The sequence below is a fragment of the Centroberyx gerrardi genome, chromosome 11, assembly GCF_048128805.1.
Source record: "Centroberyx gerrardi isolate f3 chromosome 11, fCenGer3.hap1.cur.20231027, whole genome shotgun sequence".
NCBI classification, from domain to species: domain Eukaryota; kingdom Metazoa; phylum Chordata; class Actinopteri; order Beryciformes; family Berycidae; genus Centroberyx; species Centroberyx gerrardi.
In genome coordinates, this window is record NC_136007.1 from 14,108,489 (window position 1) to 14,126,225 (window position 17,737).

General features: G+C 40.8%; 1 protein-coding gene across 1 annotated transcript in view; it reads left to right on the forward strand.

The window, feature by feature from the left end:
* The window catches only part of mtnr1bb (melatonin receptor 1Bb), a 30,926-nt gene extending 16,478 nt beyond the window's left edge, over positions 1 to 14,448 (forward strand). Inside the window, exons 2-4 of the mRNA XM_071924624.2 lie at positions 12,692 to 12,810; positions 12,945 to 13,289; positions 14,026 to 14,448. Coding sequence (XP_071780725.1) covers positions 12,692 to 12,810; positions 12,945 to 13,289; positions 14,026 to 14,448 — 887 coding nt within the window. The remainder of the gene's footprint in view (positions 1 to 12,691; positions 12,811 to 12,944; positions 13,290 to 14,025) is intronic.
* The last annotated feature ends 3,289 nt before the right edge of the window (positions 14,449 to 17,737 follow it).

A 17,737-nucleotide genomic window follows, 5' to 3' on the forward strand; every position in this document is an offset into this window, starting at 1 on the left:
TGTGAGTTGGAGAGAGGCAGAGATAAACTTAAGCTTCTTGTCTGGCCTACACAAGTGAGCGTACATGACTTGTGTGTTGCATGAACTTGAACTTCCCAAGGCCAAGTCCTTGAAACTTCTGATGTTGAGTTAGCGCTCGCTTTGATTGCTACCACAATTCAACCCCAACCTCTTAATTGCTGGATTTTGTTGAGATCTTTTCTGATTATTTGGAGATTTGTTTCTCGTTCTCCCTCTTTCTCCATCTCTCTCTCGCTCACTCGCTCGTGTGTTCACACTCGTGTACAGTACACACACATAGACACATGCATATCCTCAGTTTGTCATCAGCTTGCCAGGGACGCGGTGCGCGACTGAAAGATCAATAAGCAGAATGAGTTCCCATCATAGGTCAGTGGCTACATCTGCCACCAATGCTGTTTGTCAATAGTTTACAGTTTTTTATTTGTCTGATGCAGCTTAGCTGAAGGCTCGGTATTCTCAGCAGCGCACACTGAGAGAAAAAGACTGGGATTAATGTGGGGATTGTCATGTCTTTCACACTAAACAAATTAGGAACATAACCTTTTCCACTGTGCTGACATGTGTAATGTCTTTCCAAAATGTGGATGTGTTTCCAAAGCATACCCAGGAACCTAAGGCCTTACAAATGGTTTATTATCCAGTTCCTTTTTTCAAGGCCACCATTATCTATACTGAATTATCTACACTGCATGTCCATCACCAACGCTGATGTTGCTTCCCCTCAGCTTTCTGATTTCTGAAACGTTTTGGCTAAATATTTGTTAATTTTTCCCCAAAGGATTTTTGACTTATTCTGGCATTAACTGTCACTGGTTTGGTTCCAGTGTTGTTACATAAGGTGCTACAGTTATAAGCTGGTGCTATCTTATCACCCCCCATTTTTCTGTGAATTGTGTTGTCTCTGACAAACCGTAAGCTGTCACTTGGCAGCATCCATTTAGGATAGAATTACACATAGATTAATAGCACATCCATAATGCCTGAAAAAGAATATTGATCGGTCATTATTCCATCTTTCCTTTGGAGTTTATGTTATATTTGTCATTTGTGACATAGCAGACAGAGCAGTGAAACAGTCTGTCAATTTATCGAGCAGACATTTTTAAATAAAGGCAAACGCCACTATTAACCGAGACACATCCGCTGGGTTTAGCCAGTGAAGTCTCTGTAAGATGTGATTATATTACATGATTAAGGGTGGAGAAAACTATAAAATACATTTTACACTTTACCTGGTTGCATTTTGATTATTGTGATTTTCACTATGTTATTTTCTTTGGTTACTATAATAGGGTATTCTGGCTATCTATCAACCTGTATAATACACATCTGTCAGTAACACATTGCTATGCATCAGTCTAGTTGTACTTTGCATATTTGTGACTATGCCAATGCTGCTACACTGCTACAATTCTTTGTCTTATACTGTACTGCCTACTTGATACATTCAGTATATTTCCTCTTGTCACATTTTGTCCTGCACCTAGTGTGTCAATCCTGCATTGTGCAGCTGTCTTGTAATGTTAACCTGGTCAAATTCCTTGTGCACGCGCTGAGTCAAAGCAATTCTTACTGACATTAGTGTTGTAAAGCTGTTGATTGGTGGGGATGATCACAGCATGAATCAGTAACTTTGGCAGAGATCAGAGTGGGCCTATCAACTTGGTCGGGGACAAAAAAAAAAGGGGATCGCTGACTCTGCACACAATTTGTGAAACTCTGTTCCTCTATTTCTAACATCACGAGAGAATAAAAACTGTAGCAGGCGGAGTTAAATGTGTTCTCTGGAAACACATTCAGCACCATGGACAGAGACCATGGCACAGATACACATTTAGCACCAGAATTCCTGAGGGTTCTGGGTTTCTATGTGGTTGTGCGCAGAGTAACGCCACCACCAACTGTAAATTTTTCACTCATCCCCTCACCGGACACAAGTTTTATCACAAGCAGTTCTTTAATTAGAACTCCACCAATGTCGTCTATATGGTGACTTTCCCTTGCAGTGTAAGGCCCATGTTGGCCAAACCAAAAGAAGCCTCAAAGCACCAGTCTGAGCACACAGCAATATGTACTGGCAACGCAGTACATTACACAATGGACAGAAACAGAAGCCAAACACGGCTCTCCCTCCTCATTATGTTCTGTGGGCATAGGACATGTAGCTTCCCCACGAGGTGGCAATCTACCCAAACTGCTGTCACAAAAAGAGATGTTTTGGGTTGATAAACTTAATACAGTGCAACCCTCGGGATTAAACAATGATTTCACTCGCAGACCGGTCCTCTAATGTAGCTCCTACTGTGCAGGCCCTCATGTGTATGGTAATGAAGTTATGTTTTCCGGTCATCACATGATACAGAACCATCTGTCTGCTCATTCCGTCACCCAGTTCACACCATGTACTATCCAGGCACGTTTTTACTGACGGTGTTCATTTAAGTATAACATGATCTTGGTCTTATTCTGTTATTGTGTATTATAGATCTGTCTGTCTGTTTGTCCTTCTCACTCTGTTGCTGACATCTGGATGTGTTGAGGATGTATATTATAGATTTTTGGCTTCTTTAGCACCATTCACACTCAGGTGTAGGTAATGTATAATTCTGTCACAAACATTATAGAAATACTTGCCTAAGTATCATGTGTATGACACTCTGATGAAGGCTGTTTTGCCAAAACGCATCAGCATGATGTTGGCCATCAATGAAAATGAGGCGTAATTGAGGTCAAGTGTGGTCATTTTGTTCAAATGAGTTTTATGGACTGCTGCCATCCCCATGTTTTTTTCATGGAGTTGCTATAAGGCAGAAATCATTTCTGTGCACAGTTGTGTGTAAAAAATCCCAAAAGATTGCATTAAAATCAAAAAACGGCAAAAGAAAACCCTCGCTTTTTGCCTTTCCCATAACAGATAAAATTTGCCGTACTTCCATACACATACAGCTACATTTTAGAAGCACAGTTTACACACACACACAAGCAGTTGAGCCCAACCGCACAAACTACACACGCAAATTACACGCACAATTGCACAGCATTTGTTTACAATAGTGGGAGCCAGATGAATGGGGGATAAGTAAGATAAACATTAACACAAACAGCATAGGCAGATGCTCACAGAAACTTGATGATCATGAATATGAGGTATGTATGCAGTCTAAATGTAGCAGGGCATGAGAATTGCCTCTTTGTCCTGCTCATTGCAAAAGGACTACTGATTATGGTTTGGTATGCAAACCAACGTCTGTGCACAAGGGCCAAACTGTTATGTACATGTGCGCTAATAAGATATGGATGGAATTATGTGCAAAAACAAATTGCTTTTGTCATTAAAATACATTTATACAAGATTCACTGTGAGGACTGAATTAAAACAATTTTCTCTTTACCCATCAGTCCCTCCAATAGACAGTAATTTTGCTCTATGGTCCTTTAAACATGTACATAGCAATATTTACATGTGGCTGTAACAAGTACTATTGGAAGTATAGTACTAATATGTACAACAACATTAGTATTAACAATTACCAATAACCCCAAAACAAGTAAGTGATTATGAAAACCTCATAAAACCTACAAAAGGAAAAAAATGAATGTTAATGAGTTAATTTAAAGAGGGATAGAAATGTGGGAGCTGGCTGTCGGAGCTGAGCACCAACTTAGAGCAGATAAGACAAGATGGTAGGATCAAAGATTCCTCTCGTCTCTTACTGGACAGATTCCTGCTCACTCCTTGTTAAAGCGTTAAGCTCAGGGCTGTTTATTGAAATTAACAACCTCGATGACCTTCTTCCACTTCACTTATGTTTCAGCTGTAATTAATGAATTAATTATCAGAATATAGGGTCAGAAAAATAATGCATCAAGCCAAGTATGTTGGAAAAGGATACTTGTTAAGCCATGGTTTGAGTGTTTGCAAATAGGAATTTCCTTATTATTATTCAGCCTATTTTACATTTTTATAGTAAAATAGAGTGCCCATATATTATTTGGCAATTCCGTGGCTTTTCAGCAGATTTCTTTTTTCTGTTCAGTTGTTCGGTATAAGCAGTTATACAAGCAGCTTATTACGACCTATAGTTACGTTTTAAAATTAAGCGACCTCTAGTGGTCATGTAAATAATGACAGTGTGCTACGTTGGTCTGCGTCCACGTCACATGACTGTCACGTTTCTCTCTCAACATTGAAATAACACAGTGGAAAATAAGGGCGTTGTGGTCGGGGATGGCGGATGGGTGTATACGTTTGCCTTCGATGTCGGCGACCAGGGTTCGATTCCCAGCGTTTTCAAATTTAACCATGACCAAACCATTTTCCTAACCTTAACTAAGTTGTTTTAGTTGCCTAACCATAACCATAACCCAAGTTGTTTTCATTTCACAAATTTTTGTAAGATCATGTTGGAAACACTCCTGTGGGTCATTTTAATTTCACATATTTTTACGCTCTTGTGGGTCGTTTTCATTTCACATATTTTTACGCTCTTGTGGGTCGTTTTCATTTCACGTATTTTTACGCTCCTGTGGGTCATTTTCATTTCACATATTTTTGTGAGATCACGTTGGAAACGCTCCTGTGGGTCATATTAGAGGGTAAGAACAAACGACCTATGTGGTCGTATGGGTTGGAGGACTTGTTGGAAAAGTCATAGGGGACACATGAATGGCAATGCACTGAGCATTTGTGCATTGTAATACACCCGTCTTATCAGCCTAAATCACAAAGTGGGGCTGCAATAGAGAAGACTGCCCCATCCCTCCTAACTGAGACCCTGTAGATTGACTCTATTTGCCCAAATTAAATTCTGATGTCATGTATAGACACTTGAGACCACTTAAAACTTAACAACAAAATCCAAAACTGTCTCCTAAACAGCAGCGCTCCGTCCAGAGAAAGCTGGACTCACCAACGTTATTTCTTTTGCCTCTCTCGTCCCTTTGGTTTCCTTTGCAATCACAGACTGGCTGAGTTGGCAAACAAGAGCGTACTGTGTGCAGTTCACAGAAATCATGTTATGTGATTTCTGGATATTGAAGTTCAAATCTTTCAAACAGTTACCTCTCGCTTCCATTTGGGGCTGCCAACGCCAAAGTTGCCTAGGGCAGCTTTAATCATATCTTGCTGTCTGGGTGAAAAACTGACACTTGAAAAGTAATTTGGATATATGTGAGATCCTTGCTCTTGCAGATACTGTAGGCTGGTGAGAGTGTAAAGTTTAACTTATGTGCCTGCGGCGATACTTTCATTATGCAGACCTATATTCACTGTATTCACAGACCAGATAACAGTGCTATAACTCTGAACTCGGTATTCTAAATTACTCAAACTTTGGCTGGTATTTCTCTTCCCCCATGAGGTCTGTTTAATATGAAGGGCCACGGTGTGACACAGTGCTCTTTTAAGGTCATTTTCTTGATACAGTAATAACCTGACCTGCTCCCAATCCATTAGAGACGGGCAACATGACCTAACCGTACGCTAGGCAGCCTTGATGTGCCTTTTGTCTCTCTCTGTCTTTGTTGAGAGCAGACATATTCAACCTCTGAAAAACAGAGAAAAGAAGCAGAGGATAGGAGAGAAGGATTATCAGGGAGAGAGAGAGAGAGAGAGATAGAGAGAGAGAGAGAGAGAGAGAGAGAGAGAGAGAGAGAGAGAGAGAGAGAGAGAGAGAGGGAGAGAGGAGGGCTACTGGGTCCGTATCCTTCAGACCTCACTTCCTTGGTTGAGGAATTTTGACAGCAGCTAAGTGAATAGACAAAATGAAGAATAGAGAGCGATGGGTGCAGTAGACAAGACTAAGAGGGTTGCCTTCCCCTTGTGGGGTCGGCTGGCCCAGACTGAGACTGACACGTATCACCAGGCAGTTGGCAGGGCAGTGGAGTGAGGAGACAGCTGGCATGGAGGAGCTCCAACATGGACAGACCTTTCTCTGGGCAGCTCCAGGGGAGACCACTGATGTACAGTGGAGATGACAGGATCATTTTTTGCCTTGCCTACAAAACTACGGCAAAAAATAGTGGTTCACATTTCTATCATCGGCTTGTTTTCTCTCGTCTTCTTCCCTCTCCAACAACCCCATCCCCTGCTGACCTTTTATCTCCTTTTATTTTTTGCCATCGTACTAATTTTCCATTTTCAGTTGGCAACTTCCCTCGTTTGCTCCTCTCTACAAATCAAGTCAGGTATTGCTTTCTTTCTCTTTGGGTCATGTTATTCAATTTAACAGATTGAAGCAATGAGCCAAGGTGACAATCTCATTCTAAAACAGTGGGGCTGTTAATGGTCCAGATCATGTCTTGTGGGAATTGTATTATTTACTGTCCTTAAATGAGATTGGCTCCCAACCTTTAACTCCAGCAACCTTTCCACACACAAACTAACTGCAGCTTTTAACATGCCTGGCCTCTTTTCTTCCACATCACTCCCTTCTGGATTCGATCCCTGTTCCTGTCATCATTCCCTTCCCATCTTTTTTTTTTTTTTCGTTCGTTCAGTGAAAACAAATTTAAATGCAAACAAGGCAAATCTGCCTGGCATGTCCTCCCACAGGAAAGACATTAAAAAAAGCAAATGAGAGGAAAATCATCACAATCTCTTCCCACAGGGCATTGCTCATAGACATGGAAGGAAAAAAACACTAAATCGTCTTCAGTTCTAATATTGTTTATTACAGTAATCATTCACTCATTCCTCTGACAAAGAAGATTACATTTCAATCAACATTTCTGTATGCATATGTGAACAACCTTGTTCATCCAAACTCCAGACTTAAGAACCATCCAGTCTACCGATTAGGCACAAAAAAAATGCAGCAGTGGAAAAATACTCTATTTATTGTGCCTGGTTTTTGTCATTTCCTTGTTGACTGATACGGCAAAACCCATCATAACTGCAAATTAAACTGAACACTTCAGACTGCGTCTGCATACGCCTTTCATATGTTGAATAACCTTCCGTCCGGAAATTCAAAACATTCAAGTGCTCTGAACATTTTATTGTTCCAAATTACCTCCATTCCCAAGGGGTTCTGGGTAAGTGAGGTTGTACTGTAATCTAACTACAGTATGCACTGCTCACTGTGGGTCTAAACCATGAAACAGGATTACCACATTTGAGCTTAGACTCTCATCTATGAATCATTACGAAATGTGATCATCATCATAATCCATGGCTTACTGAACAGATGGTTGAAAAATTCTCACAGGTGTGTCAGTATGCACGTGTGTGTGTGTGTGTGTGTGTGTGCAGCCCAGATGTTAAACACTTGTCTCCTGCTTTCGTCAAAATAACACTGCTTCTTATCAGGCTTACAGCTGAGAAAATGAAGCGGCCAGCTACTGCACACACACACACACACGCACGCACGCACGCACACACACACACACATACACACATACACACACACACCAACAGAGACCCACATTTCCTGGATTTCTGCCAAATCAGTGCACGCGTGGCCATGGCAAGCTACTCGCTGCTAATCCATCCCACATGCATTAACAGCATTGCTTGATCAGTGAAGGTCAAACACAGCTACAGTATCTATCATCGAAAGGATTTTGTTTTTCATTTTTGTTAATATTTACATTTTGGTTCTTTACCCTCCTTTTTATTTTTTGTGCTTTATGGCAGCACTGCTCACGTGTTTTTGTATCATGTACAAAAACAAATTCACTGCTTTACCTCTTGCATACACATTTAACACTCAGATTGACACCTTTACATCTCACACACTCACTCACAATAATCACTCACATTTACAAATTTGACACCATGCACAGAACTTGCAGTCCTACTCATTACCGCTCAAATAAAATAAATGGCTCACATTTATTCTGAAAGTATTCAGGTAACATTGATTACTCTCCCATTCACAATGATGAAATAAACACAAACACAATGTGGCAACACTTTACTTGAACTCTGGTTTAGTATGCGTATTTGCCTGCACAAGAGCCTCATAATAGCTATACAACACATTCATGAATACTAATTCAAACTTTATGTCAGCTTTGCTAAAGGTGTTTATGTAATACTTGTCATTTCTCATGTATTCTAATACCATGACAATGCAGTTGAACAGCATGTCAATTTATTGCACAACAATTTCAGAATATAAGTCTTCCTGATGATTGCTTTTTGAAAAGAAAACATGCCTTCGACAGTTTTGGGATAATGGTTTGAATAATTTGAAACCTTGTGCAGTAGCAGCAGCCAAACTGTCACAGTTCCAAATTCATATGCTGCGCTCATTGCAGTGTTGGAGGTAACTCAATTCAAAATGTAAATTGAAAATGAAGTTCACATAATTATCAGCGAGTCTTCATTCTCAGTAATTTCTTACTCTAGATTGGATGAAGAACCTTTTTATGGCAAAATATTTCCAGCTTTTGAATTATGAAGATATGTGAATAGCTTGCGAATTAACTGAATTCAAAGGGAGCCGGCCCCAACACTGCTAGATTGGATTTAACCTCCTCTGACCTACTAATGTTAAAGGATTGTGTGTTTTTTCTTCTTTGGAACACAACATGATTGCTGATAGCTGATTGATTCTTGCACACTCACAAGACTTATGAACCATTTTGATGTTTTACTGTCTAATTTGATGGGAATGCCATAACTGCCCTAAACAGAATGATCCCATTCCCCTGGCAGGCTACTCATTGCATAGAATCATTCCAAATTAGTCCTAAATTACCAAATGCAGTTGTTGACACAATCATTTCAAGGAACTAATATCAAACGTCAATAGTTGATGATCAAAAAGTTTAGCAGTAATACTATTGCTTACTCTTACTTTTACTTTTATCCATCTGCTTGCACAAATGTATTTTATCCATACAGCACATGAAGGTGCATTTGGCTGAAACCACTGGCTAATCAAGCATTAAACAATGGGGGAAATGTGCTGTGTTTGCACTGAATATCCATTTAGTTTTAATGGTAAAAAACTAGCGGTGATCAAAACAGTTAAAGTAGTGAATGTGAGCATTTCTTCTGCATTTTGGAAGTAAAGTGGCAAGAGTTACTGTAGTGAAATTGCGTGTTTTGTGCATATGAAAAGTAAGGTTTGAATTTTGACTTGCACTGAATCTCAAAGCCCTCTACTGCAAAGGCTGCTGTGGCCTAAAGCTGAGATTACAGCACAAGCTGGAGTCTGATCTTTTTTGCTTTCTGTTTGGCCTATCTGTTTGTTGGTTCGTTGTGTGTGCATGTATACGTTTGTGTCCACGCATGAACAGCATTGTGCGCACCTGTGTGTAGGTTATATGCCTTATGTGTGTAGCTAAATCCATTTACAGTCCTAATCTTTTTATTGAAGTAGGGCACACACACACACACACACACACACATGCAGTTAATAATGAATGCGATCATTTCTACATTATCGTTTTGGAGGAGGCCTGTAATGAGAAGACCCCTATTAAGGTTTTAAGCTTGATATGCCATTCCCCTTTTCCTTGTGGAGTATTTACTTTCTCCCTGCTGCGCACATGGCATCCAATTTATATGCAGATACATGGGAAAGAATGAATAGCATTTGATTGTGTGGTCTTATCAGGCATTTGCCACGATCCAGACAATAGCGATCATTACATTCTTAAACATGTCCAACACTATAAAGCCTTACTAACAAAGCTGCCATTTGTAGTTCAAAAAGCCTGTTCAACAATGTGTTCCAACAAGACGTTATATGTCTTTGTCACCAGATCTCAATCCATTAAAATACTTTTTCCGATTGTAGAGCAGCATTAGAGGCAGCATTTTCCATCACGATCAATGAAATACCAAGTGATGGAATTTCCCACAGTACAACAGAGATACTTGTAGAATTTATTCCAAGGGTAAAGTATTCTTACTTGCTGCTAGTTGCCCACAGCCTGATAAAACAATTAATGTTTTTGTTTCCAAGTGACTGTGTGTGCCACAGCAAGAGAGGGTTACGTCTCTGTAAAGGCAAAATACAAAGTCCCATTATGATCATTTAAGTTCAAAACAATAACCTCAGTACATTTACTATGGATTAGTGTTTTAATATGAAAAACTGATGTCTACTATTCTGGTATTCAGTAGAGCCATTGATTTTCTTTTTTTTTTAAGTTAACAGTGTAGTTCCGTTGCTCCTGGGTTCTCAAACAGAAAAGCAAATATTGAGAATTTATCCTGCTCATAAAGGATAGCAAGTGCAACAATAACCAATTTGCCACATTTGAGCCTGGTATTGGCATATCATTCCCCAGACTGAAGCGATACATAGGCCTGATATCATTTTACGCACCAGTATGTAGGCAAAATACCCTGTGAACAGTTTCAGTGTTATAAAGTGGATAAATGAGAGCAAATTCAATTTCCTTTCCAGCATTGTAGCTTTCATCATGGAAGTTCACATTCCAAGCCTAATAAGTCTCAGGTGACAGATTTTAGATGCAAAACAACAAAGTCTGGGCATGGATTCTAAATACTGCCAAAAGAAAGTGTTCCAAAGCATAATAGAGGCAATTGAGATACAGCCAACTTTTGGAAGTCGCACCCTTACGTTGCTGGTGTGATAAAAAGACACTCCCTGGAAAGTGTTTTGAGACACACAATCGGACGCACTGTCCATACAACTTTTGTATGGGCTCTTTCAGAACACCAACAAAATGACTGCTGCTTTGAAACACTTGTCCAGGCACTTTTAAATTGTTGACACTTTTCTTGAGGTGTCTAGACCCTGTGTGCCATTTTTCTTTTTCTCTATTCACAGCATGCCCCTCAGCAGGGCACTAGTTTGTTGGATGGTGTACCAAAAATCCAAGATGTTTTTTTTTTTTTTTTTTCTAAGATTGAATGTAGTTTCAAAAATGACATGTACATATGTATTGTGAATGAAATCAATGCATTACAGCCCCTTTAATTGGGTTTACCTTCAGGGCTCTATTTTTGTGTATCAATGGCACACAACACAAAGCACAGTCAAAGGAGCACAGTGCAAGCACACGGCGTGGCGACTGCTTTATGGTAATATTGTGTCTAGAGGCGTGTGTCGCACCTGCAGTGCAGTTGGAAACAGGGTTGGATTAGGGGGAATACATTATCAGTAGGTGTGGTTGGCCTGGCTTCAATCATGACCAATCAAATGACCTCTTTTCCTTCCCTTTAAATGCAGTGCGCTCTACTCTACGATACTCTGACAATTTTGTGATGGCAGAGAACAGTCTGGAGCGGTTCCGCCACAAAAGCTTCTCCCAAGAGGAAATTGATGTCCTTGTGCGGGAGTTGCAGAGTCGCCACGAGCGAATATGTGTTGCTCTGGTCCTAGGAGAACGGTTATCCAATGTAGGAAATGGTTCAATGATATTAGGCGAAGAGCCAAACAGAAGTTGGCGGTGAACCGCAGGGACAGTTTGGCTACAGTAGGGGGGCCATCCACCAGCCAGTCTCTGACATCTATAGAGGATTCAGCCGCCTCCACAATCCCCACTGCGCCATGATGTGACAGTTCTGTGTTGGATGACAATCATTCACACCACTGCCACATGTGTTTATAGTTGAAATGAAAAATGTCTTATTTTTTCCTGCTTGAGGGATTTATATCAAAGTTAAATTGGCCAACATCATCCACAAAAAGGGTTGGTAAGCTTTTGAATAGGATCTGTCAATGCGTGCATCACTTGGTAAAAACATGAAAATAACATGGCTGCGCTTTGTGCCATGCACTCATGTGGTCTGAGTGCAAATCCCCATGAAGGCATGGTCAGACTATACGCACCAAACTGCTCAAAAATTTACTTTGTCTCTCATTCACATCGAAAAACATGTGAAGGGTGAATAAAAAACATATTTCCCAGTTGCAAAGCAATTTCACACACTGCTCTAGCAGAGTACAAAAATAAGCAAAGACGAGATGCAGCGTGGCCATGACGTAGGACTATAGATGATGCCTTTATGCACATAATGATTTGATAGATGATTCATGTTAACTTAGCGACAGCCAACTAGCATGCTATTTAACTACTGTAGCTACCTCTCAGCATTGCATATAGCATCGTAACCGAGTAGCTGACTGTCCATGATAACGCTAGGTGCCCATGTCATGGTTGAGCACTTAATTTAAAAGGTGGAAAAGTATTGTGACCAACCTAACATTCTCCTGACCAAAGAAATTATTCATGCAAACACAAATCATTTCTATTTCTGATTTTCATGCATGATGGTAAATTAAATCCAGGATAGCCACCAAGTAGGCAAATGCCGACCATATCACACGACATTCTTTTCATCATGAAAAGCAAAGTGTGACTGGGCTGTAATTCTTGACACCAGAAGTGCACTGCGCTGCTTGATCGTTATTGACACACCCCCTACTGCGCCTGTCCTCCCACATAGACGCAGTGAAGTTCATCGCAAGTCACCAAAACATCAAATGGGCACAGCCGAGAAAACTGTGCAGCTGACAAAAATGTTGTATTGCCGGCGGAAAGCCCCGCCGCCATCCGCCATGTGGCGTCACATAAATAGAGCCCTCAGTCTCATCACGACTTGCTGGTTAGATGGTATTCTTGTTAAACAATATTAATTGCAGTGTTGCGAGACACTCTTCTAACAATCTGGTGCAGGTAATTTACCAGATTGCACCAGATGCAAGGACTGAGACTCTCTCTCTATCTTCCTCTCCAGGTAATGTGTTTGTGGTGAGTTTGGCGTTTGCTGACCTTGTGGTGGCATTCTACCCCTACCCACTGGTTCTCTATGCTCTCTTCCATGACGGATGGTCACTGGGAAACACCCAATGCATGGTGAGACCTCATTATCTATGTTTCTATGTACCACCAAGTACCAATACACCAGTAACATCCCCAACCCCCACCCCTCAACCACACACACGCTCTCACACACACAAACACACCTCTCTCTCTCTCCCTCTGTACAGGTCAGTGGCTTCCTTATGGGGCTGAGTGTCATTGGCTCCATCTTCAACATCACTGGGATTGCAGTAAACAGGTACTGCTACATCTGTCACTCATTCTCCTACGATCGGCTATACAGCTATCGCAACACTCTGCTGTTTGTTGCCTTAATCTGGCTGCTCACAGTAGTGGCCATTGTCCCAAATTTCTTCGTTGGGTCCCTGCGCTATGACCCGCGGGTCTACTCCTGCACCTTCGCCCAGAATGTCAGCAGCTCCTACACAGTGGCGGTGGTGGTGGTTCATTTCCTGGTTCCCATCGCTGTGGTGACTTTCTGTTATCTACGCATCTGGGTGCTTGTGATACAGGTCAGTCCTCTGCGTTCGTTTCTCCCCACAATTACTAATATCTTTTCAGGTTTGCAAAAGGTATTAATGGTTTAAATCGTGTTACAAAGGTAACAAAATGTAACTGTAAACAAGTAAACATGCTGGCCCCCACAAATGATGCAGGCAACCCTTGGGCCAATCAGCAACAGAATACATCATCCCAACATCCAACTTTCATCAAAATCGGACCGGTGGTCCAGAATTGAAGGCCTTTCAAAGTTTGAAATTTTGACCTTTAATTATAGCGCCTTCATTAGGCCTATCAGTGTAATTTTTTTAAATGCCAGAACATGGTGCTAAAATGCATCATCACTCCAAGTTTCATTGAAATCGGACCAATGGTGTCTGAACTATCACGTTTGTGTTTAAAATTTTGACCTTTGATTATAGCGGCCCCGTTAGTCCAATCAGTGTAATTTTTTTAACACTGGAACACAGTGTGAAGATGCATCATCCCTTCAAGTTTCATCAAAATCAGACCAGTGGTGTCTGAGATATCACCTGAGATATCACGTCGACAGACATGGACAGAGCCCGATCCATGGATGTTTGGATGTGTCTTTTTCTGTGTCTGTTTCTGTGTGTGTGTGTGTGTGTGTGTGTGTGTGTGTGTGTGTGTGTGTGTGTGTGAGAGAGAGAGAGAGAGAGAGAGTGAGTAATTTTCTGGCATCATTTGTAGCCTGATTCCTACCTAATCTGTTTTCATCTTGTACAGGTGCGACGCAAAGTGAAGACTGATGAGACGCCTCGCCTCAGACCCAGTGACTTACGGAATTTCATTACCATGTTCGTGGTCTTTGTGCTGTTTGCCATCTGCTGGGCTCCACTTAACCTGATTGGCTTAGCGGTGGCCATAGACCCGCCCCGTGTGGCCCCTCACATCCCTGAGTGGCTTTTCGTGGTCAGCTACTTCATGGCCTATTTCAACAGCTGTCTGAATGCCATCATCTATGGCTTACTCAATAGGAATTTCAGGAACGAGTACAAACGCATCGTCACCTCCGTCTGGGTGACTCGGCTCTTTGTGACAGAGACATCGCGAGCCGCCACAGAGGGCAGGAGCATGAGGAGCAAAGCCTCGCCAGCACCTCCGCTCAACAACAATGAGTCAGTCAGAGATCGCATTAACAAAGAATGAAATCTCAACTTTGAACTCTGGATCTTTGAGCCTGTCAAAAGGGTAATTCCTGTTTTTATGTGACATCCAGATGAGTAGTCCTAAGAACCAGGTGAAACTGGAATACATGGCTTGGTTCTCTAGTGACTGACACACACACATTAGTACAGGGAGAAGGTTAACATGTTTATTTTTGGGAAATATTTTTTTATCATTCATCAGGAAACGTTATAATTAATGTAGTGGGTTCTTGACAATGAATGTGGATGATTTTGCATTTAGCATTAGCAGTGGCTAAATGTTGCACATGTTGTCATGGCCATGGAGAACCGAGCCATGCATTACAGTTTCATCTAGATCATAGGACTACTCAGACAAAAAAAAAAAAAAAAAAAATCTGACTATTACATTAAAAACATGTAATATCCTTTAATGTCTGCTCCTGCAGGCTCGTATGTCAGCAAACTGGGTAACCATTGATGAAGACACACCTCTCTTAAGGACTAGTAAATCAATACACGTAACTTTAAAAGCCTCAAATGTAATAGCTCACTTCATCTGAATGCTGGATCAGCAGTTTCAGTGGAGATAAAGTATAATGTCAGTCTGACTTTCATATGATGTCAATCTGATGGGATTGGATATAGCGAGAATTGCACACTAAGCCTAAAAGTGGCAATAGCATAATGCTGCCTGGTCTGACCCTTGTACACCGCAAAGAGCAAGCAACAGATCATTTTGAAGGTAATAATGCTGAATGAATTTAGGGCACAACTGTTAGTAACAGATAATACAAAGTAAACTAGAGTTTTCATGGCCAAAACTTTTGAAAAAGTCCCAGAACTAATGTTTGACGTAGCAGGTGGAGGAAGCCTAGCTATCTACCATTGCTGCTGTATCCATTGTAGTACATGTCAGCTAGATTTTTCAACTGCCTAGTTTTGACCACTACTGTGCCAACTTTTGCCAATTGCAACATAAGTCACAGTGTAGATCCATGTTGTCTTTCGCCAAAGGTAAGCTTTTCTATGGTGTGCCAGACTACATTCTGGAATAAGGCAGCGATGACGTTTTTCTCCTGCTCAAACGCAAGGAACCTCGCTTGTAACAGACAGAGTAAGAGCTCAACGGGCAAGCAACCTGCAAGCTAGCTGATTAGCGTTAGTGAGCTAACCTGAAGTAAAAAAGGGGATGTTGTTGAAAATAAAAATGGACAACATTAGCGATAATAAAAAAATTTAAATTTGTTCAAAATGACTGGAAACCGCATCAAAGAGTGTCCGGAATTGGACACTGCATTTCACATTGTGTGCCATCATGTGGAATTTTGCAGGAAATGTGCTGGATTGCATTACAGCACAAAAAACTATTCTAACGGTATAGTTTCAACTTCACGTTAGCTTACCTCGTCTGAATGCATATTCGCTGTTATCGAGTGCTGTTATTGGTCCTTATCCTTCTTTTTCTCTTCAAAACAAACGCATAAGGAGCGAAGCCAGGGAGGGGGAGGGGGGCAACATCCATTATGCAACAGGAAACAATCAGGTTTATGGGAAATTTGGTCTTAATTTTGAGAAACAAAAAATCGTTGGAATCACTTCCAATGATTAAATTGAAGGTTGACAATAATAAAGTGAGTGGAGTTCAATTGAGTAATATTCCTGCTAGCTTTACAAAACATATCTAAGGCAGGTAGTGAAAGTAACGTGACTTGCCAGAGCTACACTCTCAGCTCATCTGCCTAACTCTGGGACACCAGGTGGGTCCTGGAAGTGTTTGTGAAAACAATTGACCATGACATAGAGTACTTTTTGAGCAGTATCCTTGTACCATAATAAGTCAAAGGAATGCTAGGCTCTAGCCCCCTGTGACCCTGTGACCCATGATGCGAGCTGGAAGTCTTTGGCTGTGGCGACTTTTTTCATTTTGAAATATTTATGTAAAATTTTAGCTTTTACATTTTTTATAGTTCATTTCTCTATAAAAATCTAATTCAGAAATCACAAGGGACATATTCTGTTGCTTTCTCTTTAACAAAAATCAAGTGTACATTACAGAGTGGAGGGCTCTATTAGGGGTTAAACTGTCACTTAATTTGACACAAGTGACTTTTATTGTCTTTCTTATTTGTTTAAACTGTATTTGGGGAGATGTAGATTGCTGTGAAGGTTGTTCATATCTGTATTCTCAGCTCAGGGTGCCTGCCAAACATTTAATGGTGTAGTAAAACTGTCAGAAACACTTGCAATTTCCTTAATTAATTGAGAGGAAGAAGACTGAATACAATTCAAAAGTATCTTCTTTTGTAAATTAACGTCAGTGTGGTTTTTAATTGTGGTGTATTGTCATTGGAGATATATTCAAAAAGAGAATCTTTTTTCTGATCTCTGAAGTTCATCTACTACTTACATTAACCCACACAATTAACTGTTTCAGCCAAATAACAAGAGTATTTTATTATTTGGTTATACTTAACCTGCTCGCTCCCTACTTCCATTAACTTTACAGTTGCAAAGTGCATCTAAAACACCCTCAGAAGTCTTCTGTATATGTTTGCATGTGAACTGCATCACTGCAAATACTTGTGGTTGTCGGTGTGGTATAGCATGGTGCTAACATGGACCTCTCAAGCGTGACGTGAGAGATTCCAGATCTCACCCTCTTTCAGTCTAACGTGAAAATTGATGGGGGTGTAAAATGACTGCCTTTAACTACGTCCAACGCTAATATTGACTATTTCCACTTTTGACGGTTCCTCCATTATGCTATTCTTTATTTGTTGAGATAGAAGCTGCTATGAAAAAAAAAAAATTGCTAAGCCATACTTAGCATTCCAGCATTTTGTGGCTTTGTGAAGCGAGGATAACATAGACCATAAGGAGGATAATGTAACGTCCTGCCCATGATTGTTAGCAAAATAACATTACCAATAGTAAGGGATGCAAGCCTCAAAGCCATGATATACTCTACATGTATCTAGAATACTCATGTATGATAAAGAAGAAGAAGACAGATGCATGATCATTGTAAGTAGAGGAGGAACATTTGGGAGTGATTTAGGGTGCAGAGGATGTAGGGGATATGGGGGGGGAGCGTTTGTTGAAGAGATGAGTTGCAGGTCAATAAAAGGAGTGACTCTGTTGTCCTGACAGTGGTGGGGAGGGAGGAGTGATGGCCAGGTCGCTGCAGGGAAGGGAGAGCTAAGGAGAAATAATTTCCAAGTAAAAACTGAAATGCAAGAGTGACATCATTATTGTAGCTTGGAACAAACAAAAACTCAAACCTCTGGAGAGTGTTTTAGATGCACAGC